Source organism: Vombatus ursinus, unplaced genomic scaffold (genome assembly GCF_900497805.2).
Source record: "Vombatus ursinus unplaced genomic scaffold, bare-nosed wombat genome assembly UNPS02014786.1, whole genome shotgun sequence".
NCBI lineage: Eukaryota > Metazoa > Chordata > Mammalia > Diprotodontia > Vombatidae > Vombatus > Vombatus ursinus.
The window spans coordinates 13804801-13832384 of record NW_020954564.1 but is presented as its reverse complement, the minus strand read 5'-3'; the positions used below and the strand labels follow the sequence as shown (position 1 = coordinate 13832384).

Below are 27584 nucleotides of genomic sequence, written 5' to 3'. Positions count from 1 at the left end.
CCCCTCCCCACCCCTCCCCGCGCGCCGGAAGTGCTGCGCCTGCTCTCTAGGTCCCGCCCCGGACCGGGAAGTGCTTCCCAGGGAAAGATGGCGGCCGTCTCCGTGTGCCAGGCTCCGGTCGGCGGTTTCTCTTTCGATAACTGCCGCAGGTGCGGAGAGGGATTGGGCTAGGACCGCGGCTGGGACCGGGAGGCGGAGCCGGGTGCGCTGCGGGTGGCCCGGGAACGAGGCTCGGGCCGGGGCGGGGGAGGGACGGAGGAGGGTTGGCGGGTGCGGCCCCGGGGCGCTCGTGACTCAGGGATTCGGGATTGGGAGCGCGGGGCCCGCGGTGGCTGTGGGAGGCCACTGTGCCCCCTACTCTGCCCCCCTACTCTTCCCTCCTACTCGGTCTCCCTACTCTGCTCCCCTGCTCTGCCCCCCTGCTCTGTCCCCCTCTCTGCTCCCCTACTCTGCCCTCTACTCTTACCCCCTACTCTGCTCCCTACTCTCCCCCCTACTCTGCCCCGCAACCCCCTACTCTGTCCCGTACTCTTCCCCCCTATTCTGCCCCCCTACCCTACTCCTCTACTCTGTCCCCTATTCTGCTCCTATGTTAATGTCAGGGTCCTGGGAGGGGGTTTCTTGAGTGTGAATGAATGAACACTGACTAAGCGCCTCCTGTGTGCCAGGCACTGTACCATGCGCTGGAAATACAAAGAAAAGCAAAAGCCCGGCTCTGCCCTCAGGGAGCTCCCTCTCCTATGGAGGAGACCGCCTGCAAACAATTATGTACAAACATGCTTCGAACAAGATGAACTGAAGATGATAGAGGAAAGGCATTAGAATGAGGGGGTATCAGGAAAGGCTTTCTGTAGAAAGTGAGATTTTAGTAGACACTTGAAGGAAGCAAGGGATTCCTGGAGGCAGAGATGAGGAGGGAGGACATTGCAGCCCGAGAAAATGCCTGAAGTTGAGAGGTTGAGAGATGTACTATCTTGTGGGTGGATGTAGGAAAGTGTATGATGTAGGAAAAGTAGATGTAGGAAAAGTGCAAAGGTGTTAGTTATGAGGGGTTTTGAATTCCAGAGGATTTTATATTTGAACCTGGAAGTGATAGAGCCATTGGAGTTTATGGGTGTGTGTGGGTGGGGTGTGGGGGTGTGTGTGTGTGTGTGTAAAATGGTCAGGCTTGCTTTAGGAAGTTCACTTTTGACAGCCAAATGGGGAAGGCATGAAGACATGAGGGCCAGCACCAGTTTGGTGGCAGTATCAGAGGAGAGAAGGGGTGGGGAGTGTGTATTTGAGAGATGTTAAATTGACAGACCTTGGCAAACACATTAGATTTGGAGGAGGGAAGGTTGGTGAGAGTGAGGAGTGGAAGATGATACCTAGATTTTGATCCTTTTGGCAGTATTAGAGAAGTTAGAAAGAGGGGAGGGTTTGGGGAGAAAGATAACGAGTTTAGTTTTGGATGTCTAAGTGTTGGACTTGTGTGTTTATGTAGAAGCCTGTCTCTCTATTTTCCCCTCAAAGGATCCTATACTCTTGAGCTAAAAGGGACCCCAGAGGCTTACTAGTACAACGCCCTCTTTTTTATTGATAAGGGAACTGAGGCCCAGAGAAGTGAAGTGACTTGCCCAAGGGTTGGAATATAGTAAGCATCAGAGGTAACACTTAAACCCAGGAGACAGTGCTCTCTTCCCTACTGTACTATTCTTCCTTGTTCTCTATCTTGTCTTCCTTTTTTTTTTCTTCACATCTCCCCACTCTTCTCTTGTCCCTTTCCCTCATGATTCTCTTCCCGATTTCTTCCCTCTCCCTTTGCTCGTCTGCTGCCTCTCTCAGTGTTCTCATCAACATTGAATTTTGCTCTTGTATTTTTGTCCTCTTTTTTGTTTTACTGGTGATTTTTTGTTTTTATATCATTAATTTCCAGGTATGTCTTTCCCTCTAAAAGAAGTTTAAAAAAGAAAAAAACAGTTCAGCAAAAATAAATAATGCACCTACCAATTCTGATAACATATTTAACATTGCATACCCTAAGTCCCTCACTTCTTCAATGAAAATGAGCTCCATTTTTCAACTATTCTCAGTTCCAAGCTTGGTTATTGTAATTATACAGCATTCAATTTACTTAAAAATTTATTTTCCATTTACAGTGTATTTACTGTGCATGTTGTTTTTGCCAGTTTCTCATTTCTTATGGTGCATCAAAATTCCATTATATATTCAAATAATATCTTCTTGGGCTTTAATATGTAGAAAAATTATCCCCTACTCATTTTTAACTTGTAGAATCCCTCTCAACTAGGACCTCTTGTTTACTTTTCTGGGTACAGTTTTACTTATTTTCCCTTCCTGCTAGGCTCCTTTAGGCAGGGTCTTTTTCTTTGGGCTTTGAGTACCTGCTGCAGAATATGGAGCTTTAATGTCTTTGATAAATATTTGATTAATTAAATTGAATTCTCTTTTCATTCTATTCTTACCCTCTCCTCTTCTTTTTCCATTTTCTCTCTTTCTTATGTGCTTGGATCACTTTTCCAGAAGGTGTGCCCCCATCCTGTTCTGAAGCATGATGATGAGTATCTCTAGCCATCTCCTTTCTCTTTATGCAGAATAGAAGTGACTTTATCTAGTCCAACCCTATGCTGATATATGGGGAATTTACCTGTTGTCTCACCACAGTGAGTTTTTTAGGCACAGACCCCCAATGGTTCAATGCTGAGAATCCAGAGAGCTGAACTGTACCAAAATATATGTCATGGGCAAGATTTGAATACAATTTTACCTCTTAAAAGAACAATTAAATAACTGTTATTCTGTTTCTAAACCCACTAATATAGTATCTTACCTCAGTCCACTTTGGAGAAGAAATCTTTCTCATAAACCCTGGAGATTGCATTAGCAGTATGTCCATTTATAAGGAGTAGTTTTAAAAAGGTGTAATATGGCATAATGAATAAAGAGCTGGCCTTGGAACCAAGAAGATCTGTGTTCTAGTCCCCTTTCTGATATACTGTCTTTTTGGCCCAGGCCAGGCCACTTAACCTTTTGGTGATGGAGGCGACTCCTCAGTTGCAGAGAAGGTGCTGACCTATGTTGGTTGAGGGAGTTTTCTCATCCAGGGGTTCCCTGTATCAATGAAATCATAGGTCCAGTCCCTGTACCCTGGTATTTTAAAAAAAAAAGTCTAGCTGTATTTTCCACCTTGCCTAGGTAGCATAGATCCTAGATCGTGATCTGGTTATGCAGGTCCTTAGCACTCCCCCCTCCATCCTATCCCGGTTTTGATAAAGTGACTAAGTATCTTAGAATTAGAAGGTACCTAAGAGATCATTAAGTCCAACACTTTATTTTAGACTTGAGGAAACTAAGGTGAAGTGACTTGCCAAGGGTCACATAAGCTAGCAAGTATCAAAACTGGAACTTGACCTCAGGTTTATGACCACAAGACCACTTGCAAAAGAAAGCTTTCTGCTATACCACTCAGAGTTAAAGTTTCCTGATTTTTAATCCTGTGTTCTTCCCACTCTAACAAACTGGTGCCTCCTTTTTCAGGCTTTTCTACCATGGACTACCTCCTCCTTTGAGCCAGTCCCACCAGAGAAGTAGAGTTCAGTTTAACCAGATTTTTCTTCTCCATTTCAGAAATGCCATCCTTGAAGCTGAGTTTTCAAAAAAGGGCTATAAACTTCCAACAGCTCGAAAAACAGGCACGACCATTGCTGGAGTGGTATACAAGGTACGGGAAGAATTCCAGAGAATATCAAACTTTTGTTGATAAACTAGAATCTTAGAATTGTAAGACTTTACATTTCAGAGACTGTGATTCTGGTGAATAAAGGGTGCTGTAGGGAGCTTAACTATATTTTAGCATCTTTGGTATCTTCCCCAGTACTTGTCACATTATTGTGTACTTGCTGGGCCTTAAGTTAACACTTGCTGAATTGAAACATTGTAATTTGAATCATCTTGGGAAGTCATTTGGCTCTGTTGATGTTTGAATCCCTTTCACAATCATAGGATTTTGGAGTGGGAGTGGACTTGGTAAATTGTGTAATCCAACCCTCTCATTTTTATAGAAGAGGAAACTGAGCTCTGGGGAGATGGGTGCCATGTCTAAGTCATAGAAGTGAAAGAACTTGTATTTGAACCCAGGTCCTCTGATTCTAATGCTATTTCTACTGTCCTTGACAGGAATCCATTAAGAGTATAGTCTAGTAGAGAATGTTTTTTTAAAGCATGATTGTAGATCTTTCACTGGGAAAGAATGCTGATTGCCAGTGATTTTTGTGTCTTTCATCCATGATTCATTCTTTTAACCATTCTCTTAATATGCATGTTGTATGTATCCAATATGAATTTAAAATGTTTCTGTTTTCAACTCTTGATAGTTTTATTATCCCTCTTTTATAGATTAATAAATTGAACTGTATAGAGCTAAAGTGACATAGCTACTAATTGTCAGAGCTGCGATTCACATACATGTTTTCAGACACTCAAATCCAGTATAATTTCCACTATGCTACACTGACTTAAGACAGACATTTTGTGTTATGTCTATGTGTTTATTAACTAAGCTTGCTTTTTTTTTTTTAATAGGATGGCATAGTTCTTGGGGCAGATACAAGAGCAACAGAAGGAATGGTTGTTGCTGACAAGAACTGTTCAAAAATACATTTCATATCTCCTAATATCTAGTAAGTATCGATTGTTCATATTTATAATTTTTAATGCTTTGGTGTTTGGTTTTACTAATTTAAACTCTGTGGGTATGAAGATATTTATGGATTGTAGGATTTAGAGCCTGAATAGACTTGAGAGATCACCTTGTTCCATTCTCCTTATTTTACAGATGAAGAAGGTAAGTCTTTTTGGTTAAGTGGCCAGTCACACAAGTTGTATTAAGCTGAAGCCTTTTTCTTCAAGTCCAGTGTTATTTCTACCATGTATAATGACTTTCAAATATAATACTTTTCTAAAGTTCCTTCCGGCTCTCAATCTGTGATCCATGAGCCTACAAATTAGAATGTATCAGAATATGTTCTGTTCTAAAGATCTCATAACTTTAAGAACATTAGTATGCAACCTTGGAACGTAGAATGTCAGAATAGTAGTTCCTAGTCTGTGTGCCATAGAGTTACTGCAAGGAATCCTGGAATCCTAATATGGAACTTAGATCTAAGGTTTCTTTCCACCATACTGGTAGTCTCTGAAAGGTGCAAAATGGTACTGACCACTTCATGTAGCCTCAATATAATAATAATAAATAAGGAAATATATTTTCTCTGGATTGGGTAACTAATATGTTTCCAATATATGTATCACTCTTGCAAAAGGATGAAAATTCTGTGGTTAATAAAATACATATTCACTTAAGTGTTACTGAGTTTATAATAGCTTTTTTGTTATGTATTTTCCTCAGTCAGCAGATACTAACAGGACAGCTACTGCTACTCTGTGCAGTCAGTGAAATATTTTGACGTTTAGGAAGGTTCTTCGTATTTGAAGAAGTTGGCAACTGTGTTAGAACTTAGAATATTAGGATTAGAAGGGACCTTAGAAATAGGATGTTAGAAGAGAGAATGTAAAATGGCAAAATGTAAAATGGACCTTAGGGTAGAACACAGAATGTTAGAATATAGAATGTTAATGCTGACAGAGATCTTGGGACCTAGAATGTTTGAACTGAGATCATAAAATGTCTTCTGGAAGAGATAGTTGAAATGATCCAGAGATGTCCAGGTTTTTCAGTAGTGACCTACATGTCCAGACTGAATGAATTTATTATATTTATCTTCAATGACAGTTACTAATAATTGATCCAAACCTGCTAATATGACATGTGGAGGCATTTAGTTACATAGAGGAACAGTGAGCGAATTGTTAGGCCCTACTTCCTTAACTGCCTACCTTCTAGCTAATTAGGTGAACATTTTTTTGCTAAAAATATTTGGAAGATTGTACTCCAGGGTCAGATAAGCTGCATTTGGATAGCAGACTGCATGTTGGATTCTTGGGATCTAGTCAGTTCTCGATTTTTCTTTTGAAAAAGCTGATGCCTATGTAGGTGCAGTGACTTGCCCAAGGCCACATGAAAAGTTAATGATGGAGCCAAAATGAAAACCTCTTCATCTCATTCCCAGGCTTGTGCTTTTCTCATTATACACAGAGAGTTTTAGTATTTTATCTGTTGCCTTTAACAGCCCGTATTTTAAATCAAAGCAAGGGATAGATTGGATGAATTGGACTTGATGGCCTTAATGTCATAGCCCCACTTTTCTTTTTCTGTCTTTATGAAAGTTACCTGAGAAGTTTTCTCTCTGACTGAATGTCTAGGTAATTGAATCTTGAAATTTCTAAATTGCTAATATATTTTCCAGTTGCTGTGGTGCTGGGACTGCAGCAGACACTGACATGACAACTCAGCTGATCTCTTCCAACTTGGAGCTCCATTCGCTTTCTACAGGACGCCTACCCAGAGTTGTTACAGCTAATCGGATGCTTAAACAGATGCTTTTTAGGTAACTTAATGATTTATTTTCATTGTAGTATTGCATTACTTACTAGTTTTAAAAAAAAATCTTATAGTAGGTAATGGACTCTGTGCTTAGAAGCATTTAGAGTTGAAAGGAAATTTGAAATCATTTGGTCCAAACACAGCGTTTTGCAGATGAGGCTAATTGAGCTCTGAGAGATTGTGACTTGCCCACAGTAGCATAGGTAGTAGGTAGTAGTGTTAGAATTCCAGCCCAAGTCTTTTAACTCCAAATCTAAAACTCTTTCTACTATATAATCACTTTGCTTCTTAGATTTGGAGTTAGAAGGGACATTAGCAGTAGTCTAGTCCAAACCTCTCATTTTATAGATGAGGAAACTGAGGCCAAGAGAAGTTATCATGTCATAGCCAGTAAGTTTCTCAAGTCATCTTTTATGAAATCCATTTAATAAATTCAGTGCATGATTTGCCTAAGTATTTGCCTAAGGTGACACAGCGAATTAATAGTCAGATTAGAATCTAGGTCTTTTGGTGTCCAGACCAATGCTCTGTTTGTGAAACCGTGTTGTCTTGTCTGTTGTTTAATGGGTTGGAGTAATTTAAATTCAGAAACAAAAAGTATGTATTTTGACTGTTTTGATAATACGTTTGATTCTATGAGTTCTTTTGTTTATTCATTTCCACTAACATTAAGTACTTATTGTGTATTGAGTGCTATAGTACTAGATACTTCCAGAAATACAGTGTGGTTAAGACGTGGTCCCTGTCCTGAAGCTTACTGTTTGATACATTAATGACTATAATACAAAATAATGCATTATATTAGAGCATATAATAATATATTAAAAGTGTAAAGTGCCACGTGAGGTTGGAGGCAGGGGAAGCAAACTTTTGAATACCTACTATGTGTAAGGCCCAGTGGGACACACTTGGGGGAAATTCATATAACGGTGGCTCTTGCTAAAGAGGAGCTTAGTTTATTCTGTAAGCCTAGTTTCACACTGTGAACCAGAAAATCTAAAACAGTATGATGACTGAGTTGGCTTTGATAGGTTTTTGTGTGTGTGTGTTTCATCAGTATGTTGAAATATGTGTGTTACCTGCAATCTGTTTGATTTATATCTACTTTCTCTTCTTAAGGGGGTTGTTAAACTTGAAAAAGCTTGCTACTTGGAATCATGGAATTATAGGGCTGGCATGTACTTTAGAATATAGAATTTTAGAGCTGGAAGGAACTTCAAAATATAGAATACTATTAAAACTGCAATATGCTCTAGAGATCATTAAGTCCAAGAGTTCTTAACTGTTTTTGTGTTATGGATTCCTTTGATAGTCTGATAGAGCCTATGAATCCCTTTTCAAATTAATAATGGTTGAAAATACATAACATTACAAAAGAAGCCATTTGTTTTGAAATGTAATTATCAAAATATCAAAAAACCCAAGTTCATAGACCCTTGGTTTAGAATCTAATTAGATGCCCTGATTTTATATATGAGGAATCTGAAGCCTGTTGACTTACCCAAGGTCTCATAGTGAGTTAATAATAGAGCTAGGTCTCCTGTTTTCCAGTCCCATGCTTTTTTGCTATAACATATTGCCCTATTTGTCAGTTTATAGATATAGAATGCATTGAGTTCATAAACAAAAAGTACATAGCTCATTGTTACATCTTGGAAAAACATTGTGGAAAGACTGCTGGACTTCAGGAAGACATGGGTTTGAATGATGCCTAGTAACTTGTGTGAGCTAGTGACTTAACCTCAGCTTCCTCATTTGTGAAGTAGGGATTATAATTATACTACTTGTAGTGCTTCTCTCATAGGATGGTTGTGAGGCTCAAAAGAGAGTCCATCAAGTGTTTCATAAACCTTAAAGTCTAAGGTAACTGTCACCTATGAATATGATAGTTATTACCTAGTTACACCTAGATGTCTGATTTCTAAGTAGTACCTCTTGTTTCTTCCCTCACTTAGAATCTTCCATCTAGGTTCTGTTCCAACCCCTCCTTGAAGCTTCTCCTCATTCACCCAGTTGTTTTGTTCTTTCTGTCTTCAGATTGACTTGTATTTACTTGTCTGTGTACATATTCTATCACCAGTAGAATAAAAGCTCCTTGAGGGCAGGCATTCTCATTTTTGTCTAATTGTTCTTCACAGTACCTAGCATAACAAACACCTTACTCTAAGCAAATGCTTAACAAAGGTTTTTTGAATTGAATAGAGTTGAACTGCATGGGCATAGCCAGTGAATTGGTAAGCATTCATTGAATGCCAATTATATGCCTGGTGAGGTGCTATCTGGATATACAAAGATAAATATTCTACTGATATAATATGTTCATAGATGGATGTAACACTTGAGCCATTAAGGCACTGGTTCTAAAAAAGGGGAGGTGAAAAGGGCAAGTGTTTCTGGAATGGAGCATAATCAATGAGGGAAGTGGGAGATGGAATGTGGGGAATTGTCTCTGGAGCATAGAGTGTATAAAGGAGAATAATGTATTATAATAGCCTGAAAAGATAGGCTGAAGTCATATTATGAAAGGCTTTAAATGCCAGAGGAATTTATATTTTATCCTAGAGGTACTGGGAAGCCACTAAACAAATTTTAGGAAGGATACTAGCAAATTAGAACTCATCTAGAGAAGGGTGACCAGCAAGATAGTCAGTGGACTGGAAGACAGTTCTATTTGGTGATGGGTTGAAGGAGCTGAGGATGTTCCCCTTAGGGGAAGAGAAGACTGGGGAACCTGATAATTCTTTTCATTTGGAAAATAGATGACACTTATTTTGCTCCAGTGGAGGGCCGGAACAGGAATAGTAAATAGAATTTTTGAGAGAGGCAGATGTTGATTTGGTGTAAGGAAAGTCTTCCCAACCATTAGAGCTGTCCAGAATTGGAGTGAATTAGCTCAGAAGTTATTAAGATCTTATAATGTTTCAAATAGAGACTGGATGAACATTTGGAGAGAGAGGAAATTTTTTTCAGCTGTGGATTGACCTTTGAGGTCTTTTCAAGCTCAAAAATACTTTGCTTCTCTGAATGAATGAAAGAATATGAGTGGTTAACTTTCATTCAGTTAAAAATGTCACAGAATTTGGCAAAGCAAGTTGATGGAAATTAAAGGAAAAAATTGCCAATTTTTATTTAAAATTCACAAGACTATATGAGCTCCCTCTGGTGGCATATTAAATACATCACAAAATTTAAAATAGAATTCTTGTTAGGTAGGGGATAGTGAAAGTATTTAGAACTGGAAAGAGTCTTACACATCATCTAGTCTAACCTCTTTTTAAGGGAAGGTAAATGACTTGCCTAAGCCCCCACAGATAGTTTTCCAAGTGGGGATTTAAATCCAAACACTGTAACTCTCAATCGAGTGCTCTTTCCATGGTACCAGACCAGGGGTGGGGAACCTGCAGCCTTGAGGCCACATGTGTCCCTCAAGGTCCTCAAGTGCAGCCCTTTGACCAAATCCAAACTTCACAGAACAAATCACCTTAATAAAAGGATTTGTTGTGTAAAACTTGGACTGAGTCGAAAGGCCACACCCAAGGACCTAGAAGTAAATGTATGGCCTTGAGGCTACAGGTTCCTCATGTCTGTTCTAGACCATTAGATCTGGAAGGGGACCATAGAAGAAGGGGACAGTCCAATTTCCTTTTATAGTGAAGGAAACTTAGGCTCTAAAAGGTGAAGTGATTTGCCCAAGGTTACATAGTGAGTATTATAAGAACCAGATCTAAAATTCTCGTTTCTAGTCTTCTAGTTCAATATTCTACATATTCTAAGACAACTAGAATATTATCAGGTGAGTTACTGTACGTAAAGAGCTTTGTAAACCTTAAAGTATGATATAAGTCAATCAAAATACTAGATATTATTTAGAACTATTAAGTACAAAAAAGTACACTGATTTTTCCTAATGATCTCTTTATATTATTTTAAAGCAGTCATATCACCTTATATTTGTATAATGTGTTGCAATTTAAAAAGCCTTATGGAGCCAAGAGTAGCACTAGGTTCTCAAAGGCTAAGCCAGGGGAATATAAGCTTAGGTCTGTTACCATATTAGAAAGGCTTCAAGTGTTGTGCCAGTAACAGCTTAGCTAAGAGTGGACAGACTTGTCTAAAGTAGGTTATTTGCTTGGTTATGAGTTAAATGGCCATGACACCTGTTGAAACAAAATAAATAAATGGTCTTTAGTCTTAATTGTTTTTACTATTGTAGTTTCACCCTTTTCACCCATTCTGTTTTCAGTGTGACTAGTTTAGTGGTAGGAAAAAAAACTAAAAGGTGCTAAGAATCAGAGTTTTTAGACTATTTGTAAACATTAATTTAATCTTATATACTCTAAATATGAGCTGTTTGTCCAGTGGATACCATTGGAAGAACTTAACCACGTCAACATTGGTAATTCTTTCACAATAAACAACAGAAGACAGAAGGAAGTTGTATTAAAATGAAAGGATAGCTCAAAAGATTTTCCATAGGGAAACAAAGGAATTGGTTTCATTACTAAAGGTAACAGGAAGCATTTATTTTTCTAAAAAAAAAAAATTGTATTTTAATTACTGTAAATTAAAACAAACATACAAAATAAGAATAAAAACTTTTGTGAAACCCTATTTAAATAAAGTAGAAAAAAAATGAATTAAGAAGCAAACAAAAATGCCTTTGTTCTCTGTCTTCTTCTAGACATGACTGAAGTTCTACCATTTCTGGCCTTGTTCCTTCTTCCTGTCTCTCCCACTGTAATTGTAGTGTACATATATGCAGCTCTGGTTCTGCTGATTGTACATTTATCCTCATGAATATAGGTCTTTCCACATTTCCTTGTATGAGTAATTTTTTTTATATCACAATATTGTATTACATTATTATATAGCAGTTTATTCAGCAATTCTTAGGTTTTTTACATACAGGTTGCTCATCCATTTTCTGCTATTACAAATAGAGTAGCTATGAATATTTTTGTGCACATAGGTCTTTTTTTTCTTCCTTTTTGTGTTTTTGAGATAAAGTGCTAGCAACAGAATTACAGTGTTAAAAGATATGTTTTGTTACTTTTATTACATATTGCTGTGTTGGTCTCCAAAATGTTTGCACTAGTCTGCAGTCCCCCACTAACAAAATTATTAGAGTTCATGTTTCTTACCAGCACTACCAACTTTGGTTTTATAATTTTTTTTGCTACTTTTGTCATTCCAATGGGAATTAGATAGTGTTTTAAGGTTATCTTGATTTGTAGTTCTCTGACAGTTCGGGAATTTGAACAGAAACATCATTTCTTGGTCATTTTATCTTACAGTTATGAGCATCAGCAAAAAGATTGGCATAAAAAATTACCTAACATTTTTTAAAGTTAATTTTTTATATTTAGTTATTCTGAACTTGACAAACACCAACGATTATGAGCATTTTCATATATAAAGAACAGAAAAAGGATTATACGTGAAACTGGGACTATACTTTATATGTACATATGCATATGTATACATATATTTTTAAAATGTAATACATTCACCATATTACTTCTAAAGCCTTATGTGTTTCCTACTGAAACTCATGTTTTGTGCAGTTTTTAAAAGGGCTTCACTGATGTTTTTATTCTTTTTTCTGCCTTATTATCCTAAATCTCCTTAAACCCTCTTCACTAGTTCTCTCCTCCCCAGCAAACAAACTCATTTCTTGAAATCCTTAAGCATAGTGAAGCTAAAGAAATCCACATTTTGAGTTATATCTGAAAATGTATGTCTCATTTTTCACCTCTTGTCTATAACTTTTTTGTCAAGAGGTGGGAAGCATCTTCTTAGATTCTCAGTAATCATGGTTGGTCATTACACTGGACATAGTTCTTAAGTCTTGAAGTTTTTCTTAACAATGCCATAGTCACTGTATATGTTGAAGCAGATTTTGGTGCAGTGCATAGAGTGCTGGGCCTGGGGTCAGGAAAATCCAGGTTCAAATGTGGCCTCAGATACTTTCTAATTGTGTGACCTTGGGCAAGTCACTTAAACTTCTATTTGCCTCAGGTTCCTCAGCTGTATAAGGGGAATCATAAAACACCCACCTCCCAGAGTTGTTGTGAGAATCAAATGAGATAATATTTGTAAAGCACTCAGTACAGTGTCTGGCACATAGTAGGTGCTAATAAATGCTAACTGTTAATACTATTTTTGTTCTCCTGGATTTGCTGACTTTACTCTTTACTAGTTCATACAAATCTTCCAAGGTTTTTCTGAATCTGTCCCTTTAGTTATTTCTTATGGATTTGCCAACATCTGTTTTAGAGAATGAAAAGGTAGAGAAATTCTATGAGAAACTTGACAAGATCTTTCAGACTGAGTAATTGGTTGCTTGGATCCTCAGTGACATCAGTGTGAGAATGGGTAGAGGGGAGCAGGGTGAAGAATATATGACAAAGCATGATGCAGGTTTGAGAATTGATAGAGGCTGAAGGCATATAAACTACGCACAACGCTCAGTGTCATGTGTCATGAATACTTTTTTGGGGAAGAAAACAAGATTATAAGGGAGACATCAGAATCAGCTGGTTTGTTTGTTGTTTTTTTTTAGTTAAATTATCAGCTTATAAGAGCAAAGGTCAAAATTACCATTAAAAATAGAAAGAATGTATATGAGAAGATAGTGTGTAAAGTTGCAACAGTTTTTATTTGACTGATTCAGATATGTCCTTTGATGCAGAAAAGTTGGAAATGCAAAAAAGGGAAAGATACTGACCCTCATTATTACCATTTCCTGCAAAAGCTTAATATGTAAAACTCTTGTCAGAGTGAGGAGACCAAAGGTGCCTGGAAATTGCCTTAGCCAACAAATACTTGCTTTCCTTACTAAATGAAGAGAGATGGCTATCAAGGGTAATGTCAGTTTGGAATGCAAGCTTACTTATTAAACAATACAGTAGCATGGTAGAAAATTATGAGCTGATTTTGCTCTATAAAACAATGAAAAGCAGTGGAAGTAAAAATTAGTGTATAAAAGCATGGTGTGAGAGTTAAATGAACCAGATCATCTTAAGAGCATTCATAGATGAAACTAAAAGGATGGCAGATATTATACTTAAAGTGGAACAAATTTATTAGCATTTCATTAATGACCTATTTTTATAATCAGTGACAGAAACCACCATTTTTGGATTGTAGTCTACTGTAGAATGTAAAGTAGCAGTATCATTTAGGAAGACAAAATTGAAAAGAATGAGTAGACCAGATCAAGTAAAAACTGAAGGAAGGTAGAACAGTCTTGAAGGAATTGAGAGATTGATTCACAAGATATTTCCAAGAGGAAAGATAACAAAAAAAAAAAAAGAAAAAGAAAAAATTTGCAGACTCTAATGATACCTCCAAAAAAAAGGTAATATAAAGAACATAAAATTTGCTACATTTTACCAGACAGGAAAATACTTATGGAGATGGTAATTATGCCTGTTTGCTTTCTGTGCATAGTCAGACCGTTGATTTGTCACAGTTAAGATCAGAATTAATAATAAATCCAAGGAAAAAATAGTAATTAGAAAAAGGTTCAGTATGCAATTAAGATTTAAACCTGAATTATTTAAGCTTTTAAACATTAAAAATTAGAAATGGGCAGAAGTAATATCTTTTCCATCTATATTAATTTCATCTAGGAGTTAAGCCAGTGTAAATTAATTGCTACAACAAGGAGACCAAAGGAACCCAGAAAATGCTAGTTAGCCAGCATTTGCCTTACTTACCAAATGGAGAGAGATGGCTGCCAAAGGCAATACTGCATTAGAATATAAACTTGTCTGTAAAATCATGGAAGAATAATGGATAGTTTGAACAGTATCATCTTTATAAAACTGAGAGAAGCCATTGGGAAGAAGGAAGTTGGCAAGATACTCAGCTAATCAGTCATCCCAAGGACATTAAAGATAAAACAAGAAAGTGAATTACAAACAAAAAAACAATGGAAAAGATTTGCAAAAATTATTACAACAAACTTTTCTCCATCAAGGATGGAGAAAGATCCACAAGACTTGGATTCCAGCATCACAGTTCCTGAGGGACTTAAAGGAGAAGTAGAATTGGCACTAAAGAGCACAGAGATGGGAAAAGCATTTTGATTAGATCAAACATATAGAGAAGAGATTCATACTGCAAGTGATAAAATTGTGAGAGTGTTGAGTGAACAGTGTACAAGCTATCTATAAGAAAAGGAAGATACTAATGACTTGAAAAGATTTCATGTATTATTGATACCCAAAAAAGCAAACAAGAAAACATCAACAACTATAGACCTGTATGCCTACTTTCCTGTCTATAAAACTCTTTACAGGGGTCATCTATACATAAATTAAGGACATCTTTGATGTGGTAATAGTTGAGTATAAGCAGGCCAGGCTTTTGCATATGCTGTTAAACAATGCATCATATCTTTACCACTTCATGATTGATTGTTTGCTAATTTTGGAAAAAAAGTAATTCAGCTTGGTAAAATAAAATGCCACCTTATGGGCTCTTTTTTTTTTAAGTGAGGCAATTGGGGTTAAGTGACTTGCCCAAGGTCACACAGCTAGTACATGTCAAGTGTTTGGTCTGAGGCCGGATTTGAACTCAGGTCCTCCTGACTTCAGGCCTGGTGCTCTATCCACTGCACCACCTAGCTGCCCCTATAGGCTCTTTTTTTTTTTTTTTTTTTACAACAAGGTGTGTCCTACCTTGTCAGAATCTTTAAGATTCCCGCAACACAAATGACCCTGTTCAAGAACCTGATAATAGGTATCAGGTGAGGCATAATAAATAGAAATTTATGCTCACCAAAAATCATGCCATTATGGTGGTGGATATCTGGAGGATAGAGTTCAAATCAAAGAGGAATTTTTTCTTGATTATCCTATTTATGGATAACATTGTATTGATTGCTCCTAGTTGCAGAGCCTTCTGGAAGAGATGAATAATTACACAACACAGTTTGGCCTGTTTGTCTGCACAGGAAAGACCAAATGGATGAAGAATGTTTATTGCCCAGATTTCTTTGTACCTCTGCATGGCTTCCCTATAGAGCTTGTCCAATAGCATGTGTATCTGGGACATACAATATAAATGAACAGCTGACCCCAGAGTTGAAAAGGAAGAGAGTGGTCTATGTTGTTTCAAGAAATTTCAAAGCACTTTGACCTCCAAGCTTCCCATAAGAGCAAAGCCCATCTTTTTAATGGCAACATTTTTACCAGGGCTTTTGTGGAACACCATAGCCTCTGAAGAACCAAAGATGGGCATTCCACAGGAGGTAATGGACAGACAGGGGTGAGATACAAGGTGGGTACTTAAGGACTACATTATATTTGCGGAAATGGAGCATGCTCAAGAAGTCTAAGAGATAGCACCAAGAAAATATATGATCGGAAAAGGATGAGAGCAAGGTAGAAAAGATGGACAGTCTGAATGTTCTACTGGTTCTCACAAAATGTAAGAAAGAACACTAGGGAAGCCCTTCTTATATTGGGCGAATCCTCTGTGGCATACCCATGGACAAAAAAAGTGGACCAAAAAAACACTAGATGAGAAGACATGACTGGGTTGTGATTTGTACCAGTGGAGGGAACACTTGCATTGAAGAGTTCACAGATCCATTGAAATATTCTTTATGATCTCTGCATTTCAGAAGCATGGCATTTATATATCATGTTCTAATTTATAAAGCACATGCATTATTTTACATAGCATCCTCCTGTGTTGGACGGGGCACTGTCAGTCCTTCAGGGGACAGGGGAAGGGCACTTGTATGGCTATTCATTTGCTACATACCCAGGAGCACATGATTATTTGTACCAATGTTTGGCTAGCTCTCTTTCCTTTTGTCCTGGTGACTCTACATTATTTCACAAAAAATAGGGGAAAATATGGTTTATTTCTTTCAGGGACTCTTTTTGGCAGTTTACTTTGTTCATTCAACATTGCCTACAATGAGTGAGGCTCCATGGTAGGCCTTTGTGTTTTGGCAGCTTGGTTGAAGAGGAGAGGCACTGTGGCATAGGGAAAAAGAGCATTGGACTGATGGTTAGGAGATGTTGATTTGAATCTCCACTCTGTCATTAGCTGTGTGACCTAGTGCAACCCATTTTTCTTCTGTAGGCCTCATTTGCTGTCAGTTGAACTGTGTAATGGTGGTTTTGTAGAAAGCAGCTAGGTGGTACAGTGGATAGAGCACTGGGCTTGGAATCAGGAAGTCTCACGACAGGAGTTCAAATCCAGTCTCAGACACTTACTAGCTGTGGGAATTGTCCTGTTTGCCTCAGTTCCTCATCTGTAAAATGAACTAGAGAAGGAAATGGCAAACCACTCCAGTGTCTTTGCCAAGAACCCCCCCCCCCCACAATGGAGTTGTGAAGAGTCAGACTTGACTGAAACAACAAGAGTTTGTAAATACAAAATTTTAGTGTTGTCCAAAAGAGAGTAAATCATTTAGGATGCACCTTGAAAGTGTTCCCAGGAATTTGGCTCATTCTCGTGACATAGTTTTGGAGAACCCGACCTTTAAAGAACCAGGTAAAAAGCAAGAAAACAATTTTTTGTCAGTGCCTTCCCTCTGTTAATTATTTCCTGTTTTTCTTGTCCTGTCTATAACTTGCTTTGTATATATTTATATGTCTCCCTCATTTCCCTCAAGCTCCTTGAGGGTAGGGACTGTTTTCTGCCTCTTTTATTCCCAGTGTTTAGCACAATGCCTACCACATAGTAGATATTTAATAAAATGTTTCTTGATTGATTGATTGAGATCCTCTTGCTAGCTGTTATTAGATCTGGATTCATCAGCTCCCTATTTTTGAGCTTTAAAGGTGACTTAGTGACAGTGTCTGACTGTTTCCCTTTCAAAACAAGTAACTAGAAAAAGTAACTAAGAAAACCAAACAATATCAAGAAAAGCAGGTATCTTATTCAGCATCTGTATGGTTAAACTTTGTTTAAATGATGCTTTTTTTTTTTTGCTTCATTTTTTCCTTATGTACACTCTCTCCTCTAGGTATCAAGGTTATATTGGTGCAGCCTTGGTTTTAGGGGGAGTAGATGTTACTGGACCTCACCTCTACAGCATCTATCCTCATGGATCAACTGATAAATTGCCTTACGTCACCATGGGTGAGTTGAACTTCTCCCACATGTTTTAGAATGGTGTTATTTTCCTTTTTGACCTTTGAAGTAGATGTTCTCTTTTTCTTGAACAGTTATATTCTTTCATAGCCTTCTAACATTTCTTGACCTATATTTTGACTGCTACCCAAAAAAATGCTTTTAAAAAATTATACTTTGAAATCAAAACCTAGTTGGTTAGAGCTGGCAGGGACTTTTGGGTATAGAATGTCAGAACATAGAATGTTATCATTAGAAGAGTTTAGAATATAGAATGGTAGATGATACAATTTAAGAACTGCAAAGGACCTTTGAGGTTAATCTAGTCCAACACTATCCTGTCCCAGCAGCAACATCCAGGACAGGTGGTCCTGCCTTCTAGTCTCAACTTGAAAATGTCCACTGATAAAGGAATTTGCTGTTTCAAACAAAAGCAGTCCATTTTAAGGAGAGTATTTCTTAACTGAATTAAAAAAAAATGAAATTATAGGTGGTAATATTTGCTTTTATTGCTGAAATTTCTGGGGTAAATTGACACAGAAACATACAAACAAGACTGTGTGTGTGTGTATGTATGTATGTGTGTGTATGTTTGTGTTTCTGTGTACGTAGCTAGTTTTTCAGTAAGCTCTACAAAACTGGATGTTTTCTGCATCTTAAAATTTTAGTAATTGGTATCTTGGCACCACAGAACCTAGGAAACTACCACCTCGAGTCATTTGGAAATTGCCATTTAGAGACTCTGCAATCCCATTGTGTTATCTGTCCTCTTATAAGATTTTTATACGACAGCTGTTCTCTCTTTGGTGGGGAGAATGATGTGCCCCCTAGATACTGTACAGATGAATCTTTGTAATTATTTTTAAATGAAGGTGCTTATAGTAAATTTAGAATTGCATTCAAAACTGTTCACTTAAAATGTATTCTCTATTGTCAGGTTCAGCTTTATGTACTGTTTCTTTCTCTTCTGATTCCTTTAAATTGAGGGATAGTAGAGAGAGAGAGCTAATTTTTTTAAAAAAAGATTTTTTAGTTAATATAAGGAAAATGTATCAGATTTTCTTAAGCTTTGGAATAGTGCTCATTGGACTGATGTTAATAATCACTCACAATTAACCTAGTGTTTTATATTTTCTAAAAGCCTTTTCCTTACACAAACACTGTAAGATAATGCAACTATTACCTCCATTTTATGTGTGCACACTGATAGTCAACAAGACTGATGACAATAAGTCACTTTTCTCCATCTTACAGTTTACTTAATGCTTTACTCATAACAAGCCTGTAAAAGAGGTGTAGTGTAGGTGCCATTATACTCCTTTTATAGATTGAAAAACTTAAGCTTAGAGAGATGAAATGACTTCTCCAAATCATAATGAGATTATTGAGCCTTAATCTTATATTTTATTGGAAAAAAAACCATAGCGAGTAATGAAATAAAGATTTACTTTTATAGTCTACCCATACTCCTCAAATATACAAGTACTTTGTATTTACCTAACTATTGAAAACAGTTCTTATTTACAGATTCCATTGTGGGCATAGGTATGTAATATATGATTCAACAACATTTCCAGTTTACAGACCACTTTAGTAGATCAGTTATATCCCCTATATATAGCTTCTTGGCAGCTGTTGTTTGTTTTTTTTAAAGCAGATTCTTTAGAAGAACACTACATTATCTGTTTTCTCGTTCAGAATTTTTATGGGTGAGGCTTTAAAGATAGGATGCTGTTTTGATTAATCTTTTTCTTTTGCAAATTCTGACCACCAGGTGGTGATATTGCTGTATGAGGAGTCGTTTCTGGTTGTTTTTTTTTTGTTTTTGTTTTGTTTGTTTTTGGAGGGGAGATTGATTGTGAACCTATGATTTCATCACTGTGGGGAACTAGATATTAGGGAATCTTCTGCTGCAACCATTATTGTTTTACTTTTTATTTAATTTGAAAAATTAAAAAACAAAAATAAGAGAGACTAGATCAATTAAGATATTGCTTTAAATGATCTTTTGATAAGGTAATGTCTGGACATTAGGAAAGGTAATACATATTTGTAGTAATCTTATAAAAATACAGTAATATTAATCATTACTTATGACCCTTTGAGATTATTCCTGTTTCAGATATGAGAGACTGAGTCTAGTTGAGAGATGATGCAATTTATTTGTTCAAGGCCACTGTGCCAAAGTGTGCCTCCTATTGTACGTTCAGTGATCGAAAGTTTACCCTTCTATCTCTAACATCCTGTTCTGTGTTCTAATATTTCATACTTGTAGTTTTGTTTTTTGTTTTTTGTTTTTTTAGGCAATTGGGGTTAAGTGACTTGCCCAGGGTCACACAGCTAGTAAGTGTCAAGTGTTTGGTCTGAGGCCGGATTTGAACTCAGGTCCTCCTGACTTCAGGGCTGGTGCTCTATCCATTCTTGTAGTTTTAATAGCCTGTTCTGAGGTTCTTAACTTTTATATTTTATATCTTAGCTTTTATGTTTTATTTCAGAGTCTCTTGTTCAAACATTTATCTTCTGTGGTCCCATTCAGCTTACACATTCTATGATCCTGTAATTCATAACCTCAAACTACAGATTAGAAAACAAACAAATCCCCCAGGATCTTCAAATTGGAATGTTTTTACTGAAGCAATTTTTTCTTGTGGAACATTGAAATTCACAGTGGAATTTGAGTTACTACATATGTAGAATAAGTGTGAAAAAAGGTTTTTAATGCGGATTTTTATAACCTCAAATTAAGAATACTTCATTTACAAGAAACAAAACTAAAGTTAAACTTGTTAATTAAATTTTTGAGAAATTTGACAGGAAGAGCTAGAAGCTACAAATTACCTGAAAGACAAAGGTGCCTACATTTTGTCTGCTTGTGGGGCTATGTTGGCAACTAGCCAGGAGCCTGAAGGCTACTCCTAATTTACATTGAATAGACTATTGCTGTCTTTCTCCTCTTCAATATAATGGGATATCTGAGCAGGACTGAGTCTTAAATGCAGGAGCCTCTCTATAAAGGGTTGCCCTTGATGAGAAGGTAACAGGTGAACTGTGTAGCAGTTAAAGCTGTTTTTAGTAAATCTATGTTTTCAAAATGTTTTTTCCTGGTGTAATGCTGTGTAACATGTCTGTGAAGTAAGTCTCTGGCCATTCAAAGAAATACATTGCATCTCTTAGTTTTTTTCCTTTCCTTTTTCTTTCTCTTTTTATATCCATATAGCAAGTGGTTTTTATTAGAGTAATTTTTGAAGTGGCTGATTGCTTTTTCTGGCTGTGTTAAAGATTAAGTAAAATATCAGGCTTAACCACTGAAAGGAAAGGAAAGTGATAACTTACCTGTTATCTCTTGTAGACAAAAGGGGCACTCTTATAATTCTTTGATTATATGATTCTTTTATCTTGCCAGCTTACTCAATTTAGGCAAACTCAAGTAGGATCAGGAAAAGCTTGTCTAGCTGTTGCTAGACAGTATCTTGGCAACCCTTTTTTGTGTCAGCCCTGCACCTCCCTTCCCCTCCCCCCCCAAAGTTTGATTTTGCTAGCTTATTCCCAGAGAGGAGCTGCATGACTAAAATTTTAGGCCAGGACATTTCTGGAAAATAAGGCCCTTGTACATTTTCAGAATACTAACCTAAAGAATGAAGAGTATTCAGTTAAGGCCCGACTTGCCCTTGGCAGCTCCTCTCCACCCTGGAACCCTGGGTGATGGGCAACAGAGTTGCCAGATGGCACCCATTCCTGCTCCCAGCACATGTTCAGGGGTCTTCAGGGATCTTTTTCTGGCCTGGTACTCTGTCTCAGCCCATTTTTTCATTCCTGAATCATGGAATGCTCCCTGCACTGCCGCATGCTCTAGGCCAGCTCCTTCCTCATTGTCCAAAGACCTTTCTGTCTGTCTTTTTAAGCTGCCCTGGAATAGAAAAATTCGTCATTGTGACTTTTTATTGGCTTTCCTAATCAGAATTCAGTCTCTTTTGTTTTCTAGGCTGTTGATGAAATGTACTAGGTGAGCTAGGTAGAAACACTTCGTCTCACTCTGCCATCTTGACTGCTCTCCAAAAGAATAAATATTGGTAGTGTTTGAACCATTGGGAAAAGTTGGGGGTCATTACACAAGCCATTTGGGTAAAGTGTAAACCCTAGGCTTGCTAGCGGATTATAGTTAGAGTTTTCTGTTTGGAAAGCATCTGTAGAATACAGTTGCAATTTAAAAGCTGAGCAATTCTTAGGTAAACCATGTGGGATGTCACATTTTGTGAGCAAGAAAATGTTAGAATTAAGCGGAGAATTTAAATCAGTAGTTTTTCAAATACATTTTTGTTTGGAAAATGCTAACCATATCTAGCCTTGTTTCTGTTTTTCATGTAGAGTTAATCCTAAAATTCATCTTTTATTGGCTAGTATCAGTGAGATTTTTAATATTATATGATGATTTAGTAATGAGATTTGATGTAAAAATGAGATTTTTGATGTGCTAATTATTTTCTGAATGTTTATCTTCAACTGTTAAATTAAGTCAGACTTTAACAAATGAGGTATATGATATACTGACTTTTGGGGAGTCTTTAGAGGAAAAACAAGTTATATAGATTCTGTAATTGATAAATGTAAATTGATAAATACAAATAATGTTCTATCCTCCCTTTTTATTTATCCTCCCCTTTTCAGTGAAATTCCTTGACAAAATCATTTAAAATACATCTACAATAACTGTTTTCACTTTCTCTCCTTACTTCTAAATGTTAAGCAATATAGATTTCAATCTCATAGTTAACTGAAATTGCTTTCTTCAGAGTTATGGCAGTCTCTCTCTCTTTTTCTTTTTTTTGGGTGAGGCAGTTGGGTTTAAGTGACTTGCCTGGATTTGAACTCAGGTCCTCCTGACTCCAGAACCAGTGCTCTATCCATTGCACCACCTAGCTGCCTACCTATAGCAATCTCTTAATTGACACATCTAATGCTCTCTTCATACTTATTCTTGATCTCTCTGCGGCATTTTTGACTGTTCGACTGCCTTCTCCTGGATATTCTCCCACTCTGGGTATGTATGACTGCTCTTTCTTGGATTTCCTCCTACCTGAGTGACCCTTCTCAGTTTCTTGCTGGATTTTCATATATGTGATGCCTACAAATTGGGTATACTCAAGATTCTGTCCCAGGCCCTCTTCACTCTGTACTCTCTAAATTGGTGATCTTATCAGCTCCCATGGTTTCAAATATCATTTCTATGCAAATGACTTAGATCTATATTTTCACAGTCCTAGTCTCCTCTCTTGAAAGCCAGTCATATATCACAAACTCTCTGTTGGATATTTTGAACTGGATATTCTGTAGGCACCTGTAATTCACCATGCATGAATCAGAAGTTACCTTTCCCTACAAACCTCGCCTTCTGAACTTCCCTATTTCAGTTCAGGCGTTGAGGATCCTTTCAGCCACCCAGGTTCTCAACATTGGAGTTATCCTCTATTCCTCACTTTCTCTTACCCTACATATCTAATCTTTTGCTGAATCTAGATGTTTTTACCTCTACAATATCTCTTGTATCTATCCCTTTCTTCTCAGCCACCACCTTAGTTCAGGCCCTAATCACCTCTTGTCTGGATTAATGCAGTAACCTTCCAATTACTCTGTTTACCTCAAGTCTTTCCCCCACTCTAATCCATTTTGCACACGCAGTTATCAATGTGATTTTCTTTTAAAAAATAAATTTTGTCTTTTGTTATTGTCACCTAAAAAAAGAGGCAAAAGAGGAAAAAGTCAGCAAAACTGATTAAGAAATTGAAAAAAAAACCTGATGTTCCACATAATGTTCCATACCCCTGGATCTCCCACTGCTGCAAAGAAGTGAGGAAGGGATTAGTAATTTTTCAGTGTTCATTTTCTTTCTTTCTTAAATCAACAAGAATTTCAAAAAATTAGAGAAAAAAAGGGAGAAAAAACAATCAAAAAAGCTGATCTATACATTAGAAAAATATGAGACTATATGTATTGTTTCTCACCTGTGGACCTCTCATCTCTACAGAGAGGTAAGAGAAGTTGCCTTGTATCTCTTCTTCGAGGTCATGCTTGTTCTTTGTAATTGTGCAATATTCATTCATTTTAGATTGTTAGATTCATTTAGTTTGTTAGATTGTTCTTTGTATTATGTTGTTGTAGTTATTATGTATATTGTGTTCTTGGCTTTGCTTACTTCACTCTATCAGTGCATGCATTGTAAGGCCATGCTTATCTGTATTCATCATGTTTGTCATTTCTTATAGTACAGTAATATTCCATTATGTGCATGTATCACAATTTGCTTAGTTATTCCCCAGTCGATGGGCACTGACATTTTCCCCCCAGTTCTTTACTACCACAAAAAGTATTACTATATGTATTTTGGCATATATATGAGTCCTTTCTTGTTGTTAGTGACCTCCTTTGAGTATATCCCTATAGTAGAAACTCTGGGCTACCAAGACAGCTTCATAACGTTGCATTAGCATACCTTTCTTCCTCCATTCCCTATAACGTTGACTATTCTTATTTATGTCATCTTTACCAATTTGCTGGGTGTAAGATAAAGCCTCAGAGCTGATTTGCACTCTTATTATTAGTGATTTGGAACATTTTTTTCATGTGGTTGTTGATAGTTTGTAATTCTTCTTTTGAGAATTGCTTGTTCATGGCCTTTGTCCATTTTTTTGGGGGGGGGAATAGTTTTTGGTCTGATATGTTTTAATGGTTTTCTACATATCTTGGATACCATAATCCTTATCCAGGTGATACAAAGATTTTTTCCCCCTGTATTTCACAGCCTCCTTTGTTATCCTAGATATGTTAATTTTCTTTGTGCAGAAGTTTTTCAGTTTCATGCATTAAAATTATTTTGTCTTTTTTAATTGCCTCTGTTGGTGTTAAGAATACGTGTTCTACCCATCCAAAGTGTTTTTCTAAAATGTAAGTCCTACTGTGTCATCCCCACACTCAATATACAATAGTGGGTCCTGGTTACTCACAGAATCAAATATAAAAACCAGCCCTACCTTTCCAATCTTCTTAGATTCAACTGACCTCCCTGCACTCTTCAGTCCAGCCATACTGGTCAACTTGCTGTTTCTTGAACACAATACTCTATCTCCCATTTCCTTGCCTTTGTACTGGCTGTTCCCCAAGCCTGAAGTTCTTTCTCCCAACCTCATACTTTAAGACTTAGACCAAACACCAGCTTCTCTAAGAACCGTCTCCTGAATTATATATTTTTCCTTTTATTAGAATGTAAGCTTCTTGAGGGTCAGTAGTATTTTTGCTTTTTCTTTGTATCACCAGTGCTTAGCCCAATGCCTGGCACATAGTAAATTGATTGATTGATTGACCAGAAGACTGACTGTACGTAAGTGTTTGGATAATAGTATATTTCTATTTGAGCGCAGCAGTAGATTGATGTCTTTCCTACAGTTGTACTCCTCTGAGAAATAGAAGTTCTGAAGAAAACAATCTCTAGTGAGGTGTTTATTTCAACAGCCAAAGCAGCATATACCAGCAGTAAATTTTAATTACCATTTTTGATTTCATGTGGGAAGATAGATAGCACCTACTCTTCTGTAAGGATTAAATCTAGAGATTATTAAGGAAAGTGGTATGCCCCCTCTCCCCCTGCCCCATCCTGAGCATTATAGTCCTGCCACTTCTCCTCCATTTGACCTTGGTCAATTTGCTTCTCAGTAGGCTTGTTTCTTTATCTGTAAAACGAGAGAAAGTTGGACTAGATGGTTTCTGTGTTGTAGCTGAAGGTTTGGTAATATTTTAATGTATTTTTTGTGCATAGTTCTAAATTATTCTGATTTTTTTGCTAGCTTTTGCTTTTATGAGTTTGCCTTTTACAGGAAAATTTATTTAAAATATCAGATGTACAACGTGTTGAATCTCTGTTTTAAAAGTATAGAGGAAGCCTGGATAAAATAATTGGAAACAGACAAGCTATGGACTTGAATTTAAGAATCAGAATCACAGCCTGTTGCAAAGGTGGCACAAGGCCAATAGATGGTGCCATTAGCTTAGAAATCTTTGCCTGTAAACTCTCTAACATGATTACTGGGTATATAGAATGTCCTGCGCTTCTCCAATTCTTAATGGATTTTAATTAGTGCAGATGGGCCAAGTATCTCTTCTTGTTTCTGTTTTAAAACATTAAGTGCTTTCCAGTAACTGGAATGGCCAAAGAGTAGACATAGAGAAACACTTTTCTATTTTCTTCATGCCTCGACATTTTTGCCACAAAGTCTGTTCAATCCATTTTGAGTTTAGTTCTCAATGTACAACTAAATAAAAGCCCTTGTCAGTGCCCTCCTTTCAGAAGGGTTAGTTCTGCTTTCTGTTCTAACTCCTTTGCTTTAAACTGTACTTCAGAGAGAGAGGTTAACTTGGGCAGCATTACCTGCTCTTGTTTCAGAGTTGGACTGGAATTATCCCCCCTGAAGAATGCCTTTATACTCTGCTGTCACTTGGTGCTTTCCTAATGTCTAGTCTCTGTGTTGTGTAACCTGACTTGAAAGCTGTTTTAGACATTAGTGAACTTGCATTTTAATCTGGGACATGAAGGATTGCTCTTAGTCCTTTGCAGACAGATCTCGTTAGTTATAAGGATAATATGAACTTTTACACTTAAATACATTTAAATAATTATTACACTTTGTGGTCCTTTCAACTGTGAGGAGTCTGAGTGATGTAAAAGAACTGAAAAGTAGTATAACCTGCCACAGGAGAAGTTATTTTAAAAAGTGGACCAGGGTTAGAGATGCATTTGTGAAACCTGTCAGATCCACCTAGAATGAGCTTCCAGCAGAAGCAAAGACTCTTCTTGAAGAGGTGATAACTAGATAAGGTGCAGAATGCTGAGTTAGAGCTTCTGTTTGCTGGTATCATCTAATGACATATTAAAGCATTTTTTCCTGTGCCATTTTCTAGCTTAAATCTAGCTTTTGGTAGCTATTTGTAGAGCCTCTATTTCTATTGATATTAAAAAAAAAAAAAAGACACTGAATTTGAAGCCAGGGAACCTAGATTCAAATCTTAGTTGTGTTATTTTATGACTATATGACTTGAGCAAGTAACTTAACCTTGCTTTGTTTGCCTCACTACCCTCATAGGTGCAAATGAAGATGTTGAAATAGGTGTTCTCTAATATCTCTTCCAGGCCTAACATTTTATGATTCTAAAAATTGTTTATGGTTGCAGAGAAGCAAGATTCAAACCTCATCCACATAATATCTTACTTTCATGCTGTGACCTCATCTGTGTTTGTATTCCCTCTATTTAATCCCGCTTTTTCCAAACTGTGTTTTGTACTGTGTGAATGAAAGATTTTAAGAAAATTTCAGTGATGGTATTATTTTCCTTTTGAAATATTAAATATAAAATTGTGGGTTAAAATACATATTACATGCTGTATTTTGGGGGGCATTGAAATAGGCTTAATTTCCTCTATCATGTGAAAATTTTTGTGACGCTTTTTATTTCTGAGTCTGTTTCATATTCTCTGCGCTATTGTTTTCTTCCCCCTTACCTCTCAATTTATGAATTCTCTTGGTATGTTTCAGAAGTGATCCCTGGCCAGATTAGTTTGGGAAATGCTATATTAGTAAAATAAAAACCTTTCACTCCTTAGGTACCAGTGGCCCTGATATTTAGTCTCTTCTGGAGAGAAGAGGTATTTATAACCTGTCAGGTCAATGAGACAGCACGGCAGTAATTATATGAAAAATTCCAGATCCCTTAAAATAGTGTTTTAAATTATTTATTCTAAATAAAACTGGACTCAGTTGTGCCTCTATCCCATTACTAGTACAAACTGAATTAAACTCATTGGGGTAATTAGTTTTTCAGAGAAAATGTCCCTTTACATTTGAAAAATACTTTAAAAATACATGTTAAATGGAAGAATTGGTTTTTTGTATGTTCATTGTAAATAAACAGCAAAATATCTGACATCGAAGTACATTTGCTG

General features: G+C 37.0%; 1 protein-coding gene across 1 annotated transcript in view; it reads left to right on the top strand.

Annotated features, from left to right (window-relative positions):
- Positions 1 to 40: 40 nt before the first annotated feature.
- Positions 41 to 27584, top strand: part of LOC114047386 (proteasome subunit beta type-7) — an 86285-nt gene continuing 58741 nt past the window's right edge. Inside the window, exons 1-5 of the mRNA XM_027868219.1 lie at positions 41 to 149; positions 3628 to 3721; positions 4582 to 4679; positions 6363 to 6503; positions 17493 to 17608. Of these exons, the coding sequence (XP_027724020.1) occupies positions 88 to 149; positions 3628 to 3721; positions 4582 to 4679; positions 6363 to 6503; positions 17493 to 17608 (511 nt within the window). The 5' untranslated portion in view covers positions 41 to 87. The remainder of the gene's footprint in view (positions 150 to 3627; positions 3722 to 4581; positions 4680 to 6362; positions 6504 to 17492; positions 17609 to 27584) is intronic.